The sequence below is a fragment of the Triticum dicoccoides genome, chromosome 7B (assembly GCF_002162155.2).
Source record: "Triticum dicoccoides isolate Atlit2015 ecotype Zavitan chromosome 7B, WEW_v2.0, whole genome shotgun sequence".
NCBI classification, from domain to species: domain Eukaryota; kingdom Viridiplantae; phylum Streptophyta; class Magnoliopsida; order Poales; family Poaceae; genus Triticum; species Triticum dicoccoides.
This window is the reverse complement of record NC_041393.1, coordinates 726,638,905-726,644,947: the sequence shown is the minus strand read 5'-3', so window position 1 is coordinate 726,644,947 and position 6,043 is coordinate 726,638,905. Positions and strand designations below refer to the sequence as shown.

The 6,043-nt window shown below is 42.5% G+C and overlaps 1 protein-coding gene across 1 annotated transcript; it reads left to right on the top strand.

Moving 5' to 3' along the window:
* The first annotated feature begins 773 nt into the window (after positions 1-773).
* Positions 774-3,204, top strand: LOC119339545 (NEP1-interacting protein-like 1). Its single transcript, XM_037611560.1, has 5 exons — positions 774-945; positions 1,465-1,643; positions 1,943-2,026; positions 2,809-2,979; positions 3,058-3,204. Exons 1-5 carry the CDS (start codon positions 774-776, stop codon positions 3,202-3,204), a joined length of 753 nt encoding a protein of 250 aa, XP_037467457.1.
* The last annotated feature ends 2,839 nt before the right edge of the window (positions 3,205-6,043 follow it).

Genomic DNA, 6,043 nt, shown 5'->3' with positions numbered 1-6,043 from the left:
CAGTAAAGAAAGTACAGATTGTTCAGGAGATATATAGGCAGCAATCGCGGGTGTTCTCGAAAGAAAATCTTCTCTACCAATTTTTTAAAGAAAGTTGCACGCATTCAAACCACAGGAACAAGCATCGTAGAGCACGCGTAAACATAAAGGCCCATGAACAAAGGAGAAAACACCGAGAAGTCGCACAAAGGCTCTAGAACAAAAGAGAAAACGGTACTAAGATACTCGGAGGACCCGGTGCCAGCCGCAGCCCCAAACCAATGAACTCCGACGACTCCGAAGCAATTGTCGATGCACAAATCCATGGAACGGAGGAGCACCATCACGTATCTGCACTTTCACGGACTCAGGGGTTGCCCACTGCAAGCGGCGAAACCCTAACCGTTGTAGCTCGTCGGCCGGAATGAGATTCCGGACTCCTCGGCCTGTCGTCCCCGTCACCAATAGAACAACCGGCGAGCCCCTGTGAGGACGACGCTGCCAGAAGAGCAGAAGCTCCATGGCGAAGTCTACGAGGCTACACACATGTTCATGATGTCAAGTAACATCACATATATGTCCAAAAAAAATACATTTATAAATAAAGAAATATAATGGATAGACATCGCATGGTTCCCACTCGAGTTATGTCGGTTCATCCCCCGTAACCCCATCACCCCCGCGTCCCGGTATATATATACGCGGCCCCCTCGAGGCCCCGACCCGAAACATTCCAGCCTTGTTGTAGCATGCTCGCCAAGTTCATTCCCCTGCGAGGGTGCTGGTCGGCCTTGATGGATCATTGGGTGCCTCCTTCTTCTTCCTTCGCCGGCGCGGACGCCGCTTCTTCTAATCCTCGCTGCCGCTTCGATGAGGTGTGGAGAGCATGCGGGAGGTCCGGCGCCGCGGCTGTGGCGGCGGCCTGGTGGGCGCTCGGCGCGCTGCTCACCTTGGTCTTCGCCTTCGGTACGTGCCAGGTTTTGGTTCCCTTCTGTTCTATCGGTCAATGCTTTGCTGCGCCCGTGGCTCCAACCGTTTGCTACCCGCAGCCTTGCTGTTTGATTAGTACGAATTGTACTTGGGGTTGCCCGAGATTGGGTACCGTTTTGGGTTTCTGTGCAGATTTTTACTTCCCCGTAGTTGTTGGGTTTACGTTGTGGACTTGTGGTGCATCCTTATTTGCTCGAATTGGCAACAATTCAATCTCGTAGGCAGAAACCTTGGAGCTTCGTTGCCACTTTTGTCACGAGACATGCTAATTATTAAGGTTACCTTAAAAGCTTCCGCTTTTCATTGTTAATGTACAGGTTTTATGTGGTTCATGGCGATCATGTTTTTGTTCTCTGTCTGGGTCCTGCTTGCAAGTTTTTAATTAATTCGATGGGTATTGCATTGCAATTATTCCGTGAGTAGGCCATGTTGTGTAAATGGTTGGTACATTATCTGAAAGTTTTCCACATTGTAAATTGTTATTTTTGAATGCAGTGGGTTCGGTAGTTGGGTTCTTCATTGGTGCCTGCATGGGGATGTCCACCGAAAGCGGCGTGCTCCGGGGCGCCGGTGTGGGAGCACTCTCCGGCGGGGTCTTCTGCACCGAGGCCGTTGAATCCTGCATCGAGATTTGGAGATCTAGTGAATCTGGAAAATATAGCATTCTCTTTGTGGTGAGTGTGAAAGAACTCAGTGACCTCTTTTTCTTTCATGCATCACTAGGATGCGATAGGCCTAAGCACGAGATGTGCGTAGTGGCTGATTTATTTTGGTGGTCATTCAATTGAGGAGAAATCGGGAAACCATGGAAACATATGCTAGAAGTAAATGTTTTCTCCAGGAAATAATATTGCATTTTGTTTGTCTTCATACTATTGCCATCGTCATTTTTGTGTGAATAGGTGAAGCAGCCATTCGTAAGCAGATCGTGTTAGGTTTTACTTGTTCTGATGTTCTGTGTTGGGTCTTTCAGCTTGACATCATCTCTAGCCTCTTCAGTGGACGAATTGTTTGGGAGAAGGTCAGCCCGGCATTGCAGCGTGCAGTGCAAAGCCAGGTATATAGCTCTTCATATAAGCTAGATGTAAATTCATAATGATTGGTAGTGTGATATCATTGCTCTCTAATGGCTAAAATGGGAGGATACCCCAGTAACCACGGCAGGTTGTAGTAAAAATAAATCTTATATATTCATCTAATATAAGTAAAACACTTTCAAACCTTAAAATTCAACTTCTGTAGTCGATTCTTAGCACTAAAATAGTTATATGGAGAATAACGTTTCCCTTTCTCCTGCAAAGGAAGCTTCTAGTCATAGAAATATCTAGAACTAGCTAGATTGTGGGGCTACAAAGATCAAACCTTAAATGTCCTTGTTGTGGCATCTAAAATATGAAATTCTTCAGGTATGTGTGTGTGTGTGTGTGTGTGCGTGTGTGCTATTATCTTAGAACAAACAAACAATCATGCTAAGTAATAGTACGATATGAAGTTGAGAAAAAAAAACATGATACTGACATGTACTATTGAGTAGATTCCACATTATCCGCTAAAGAAAGAATAGATCACACATTATCCAAGATTAAACTTGTGAGTGATCATTTCACACCACTATGATATAGGACTATATACAGTGTGTTCCTTCAATGCACATGCACATACAGTACTCTTTCTGATTTCATAGGACCAGAGACTGCCAGAAGCGATAACGACTTCTAGGCACGACAAGTATAATTGCATTTGGTGTTGATTGCGACTTGGCAAGGTTCTACTATGTGATTGCTATGGCAGTTGCTTGCACACCACGCTAGGTCTGATCCAATGTTTGGTGTAATGCAGATGAGTTCAATGAGTACACCATTCATCGACAACAGTGACCTTTTTGAGACCGGTGGTACGGATGGCATGTCAAGCGATCTGATCAACAAGATCCCAGCGATCAGGTTCAGCGCCGCAACCGGTTCTGATCAGGAAACTGATGAGAGCTGCTGCTGTTCAGTGTGCCTTCAGGTTAGTGTGTGAGCTTGACTTGCATTGTTTGCCGAAAAATAGTTTCTTGGACTGATGACATGCTGAACTATCAACCAGGATTTTGGATCGCGCCAATTTGTCAGAGCTTTGCCTCAGTGCGGGCACATTTTCCATGTGCCATGCATCGACAACTGGCTTCAAAGAAACGCATCCTGTCCACTGTGCAGGTGTGGTGTTCATATAGTAGACCATATGCATATGTAAACAAATTCGCTGTGCACCTGGTGTATTTTCATAGTCGAATACCCGTACGTGCTTGCATATTCTACAATCGTAAATAGTCTTGTCAGACGTGTGTGAGAGAAATCGGACATGAAATGACAAGAACCTTCTTCATGATGTGTCTTGAGGAAAATCCGAGGCTGCTAGTAACGGCTGGCATTTCCTTTTATTGGGAGCAGACGGAACCTCTCCATCAGCATGCTGTTTAGAGAGAGAGAAGTGACGTGCCTACTCACAGAAGGTACAATGCGACAGACAAATTGATTGATACAACCATCAAGGAGGTTTTAATAACCATGTTTTATGGCTATGTACTGATGGAGAGGTGATCCAACATCCTTGCTTTGTGTATTTCACATATAAATCCTCTAATTTCACTCTCAATATGGGTTACTTGTGAGACCCGGCTAGAAGGTCTCATATATACAATTGTATTCTCAGTTATCTCTCCTACTTAAAATCCTTTAGACTTGAAATTCACTTTTTAGACTATCAGGAGGGCAAGAGAACCCTGGTTCCATTGCATTAACAAAAGGTGGGCGCTAGGTGCCAATCGGTTGTACCGAATAAAAGAACAGTTGCCCTCTCTATCGTCCGATTCATCCTGATATATACTTTCCCAGGCTCCCAGCCATCTGACACGTCAACACAAAAAAACACTCTTCATCTCATTAGTAGCACGATTCTTACCCGTCGTGACTGTCTAACCGACTCGCAGAACAGGTAACCCTCGTCGCAGGACACCGACCAGTAGCACGCCGGCGGCTGTCGCAGCACCTGCTCGCAGCATGGTGGCGGTCGTCGCAACACGGTGGCAGTCGTCGCAGCATCGCCAGGGCAACAGGGGCACCATCGCAGCAGTCACCACGCCATGGAACCACCGGCGTTGTCGCAACACGGATGGTCAGCTTTAGTTTCATTTAGATTTACCGGCCAGTGTGTTAAGATTCATCAATCAACTAGGAAAGATGCTAACAAATTGATATGATGTGTTCTAAAGTTTTTGGTACAAATGTGAAGTAAACAATGTTTTAAAACTGGGACTGAATTATCACTGTTATATATCATTTCTATATTTTCCTCAATAACACATCCAGACCTATGCATATAATATTAGGTGTGAACAAAAGAAGATGAGAGAGAGAAAAAATCGTTCTGAGATAATAAAACTTGGTGAAGTACAAATTTAAGTTGAAGCGGGAGCTTATTAAAGTTTGTATGGGCTTCTTTTGCCGTGCTGCTTTTTTTTTGCCGTGCTGCTAACAAAACTATATATGGACGTGGCATAATTGGGAAAGAGTGGTTTTTTTAGGGGTATTTTTTATAGAACTCTTTTGAGGGGTAATTTTCTTTTTGAGCAAACTAGCAAGGTGGCGAGGGCAACATGTTTTAGTCCATTAATTTTATATGAACTAACATGATATATTTTTCTTCTATTTATCCTTTAATTGCCTAGTAAATAACATTTTAGGAAATACATGTCTTAAGGTGTAGCATTGACCATTACTTTTTATGTGAACATACAATTATGAACTTGAAACATAGCATGTGAGAATGGAAAAATAAAAAATTATAATAAATCGAATGATATTGAAGTTTTTTCTTTGATCGGCAATAATCAAAACTAACCCGCCATTATTCAGCAAGGTATATCGGTTGTCACATACTTTAGCATGTGTATGCGTCTCTAAGCCCCTTTTTCGTTTTATGCATGGGCTACACGCCTATGAAGAATAATCCTATTATATATGTTCTTATCTGGTAAAATCACATTCTTCTTCCTTGCATATACAATTAGATCTATTATTTTTAAATGATAATGATTTCCTCGAGCCTTTGATTCTAGTAATATATGATAACTTATGTATTGCTCCGCGATGCTCATGTTACGCCTAATCATTCCTCCATCTTTCTTACGATCATCCCTAAAGTATTCGTGTACATTGCCGATAATATCAGCTCCCTATGGATCATAAGATGATAATAATATTTTCATTGATCGCATATTTTCTTGTGTTCAAGCCATGTATGATGTATCTATCCTTGAATTATATTTGTGTTGGCGTACGTGGTAAGGACTAACATGTTAAAATGCAGATGGACTTGCATGTCATTTGTTGAGAAGGAAGTAACATGTACTTGTCATTTATAGTTAAAGTATTAATTATTGTGTGTGCCTATTTTGTTTGTGTTAGATCTTCTCTTGTAGTATTTTTTAATACAACTGTAATGATCTATCGGTTGTGTTTCCTTTTTAATATAGCGAAGCTATAGCCGGCTATTTAAAACTATGATGCGGTGAGACCAAAGATGTTTAAATTTCCTTCCTCTTGTCAACGATGGCCGTAATCTGTCCCTTCGGTTCCATTTCTCTGTCTCTTAGTTCCCCAGCCTGTCAAACAATAAGTTGGTTGGGAAAGATCAAAAAGGAAATACCAGGGAGTGGTACACTTAAGTGCTGCGATAGTAGAGAGATGGTGATAGACTGAGAGCGTTACATTGCTGCCAAGATGTTTCTGGGTTTCATTTTTATTATCCAAATTAATTTTTTTGAAATGCTACGAAGCAATTTCATTGCAATGGATAGTTGTTTGAAAGCCTGGAGATCATGTCGGTGCTGCACCAGGTCATTGTGGTGGTTGTTCTGTACGTTTGTAATGCTGTAGAATTTGTGACTGTTCGCCGAGCTGGGTGCTAAGGGCGACTTTATTCTTATGTATGGGCATTTGAGTGCTCCACATAGTGTTGCTGCATATCTGTATTTGTATGTTCTTTGGTAAACACATATTGTAAAGGGTATATTCCTCCCCTCCTCCCGTGA

What these genes read in the sequence shown, in the direction of transcription:
- LOC119339545 (XM_037611560.1), top strand. Translation starts at nt 774, where the DNA reads ATGGATCATTGGGTGCCTCCTTCTTCTTCCTTCGCCGGCGCGGACGCC. An exon ending in CACCTTGGTCTTCGCCTTCG is followed by an intron (nt 946 to 1,464) that starts GTACGTGCCAGG and finishes TTTTGAATGCAG; the next exon opens with TGGGTTCGGTAGTTGGGTTC. An exon ending in GCTGTTCAGTGTGCCTTCAG is followed by an intron (nt 2,980 to 3,057) that starts GTTAGTGTGTGA and finishes ACTATCAACCAG; the next exon opens with GATTTTGGATCGCGCCAATT.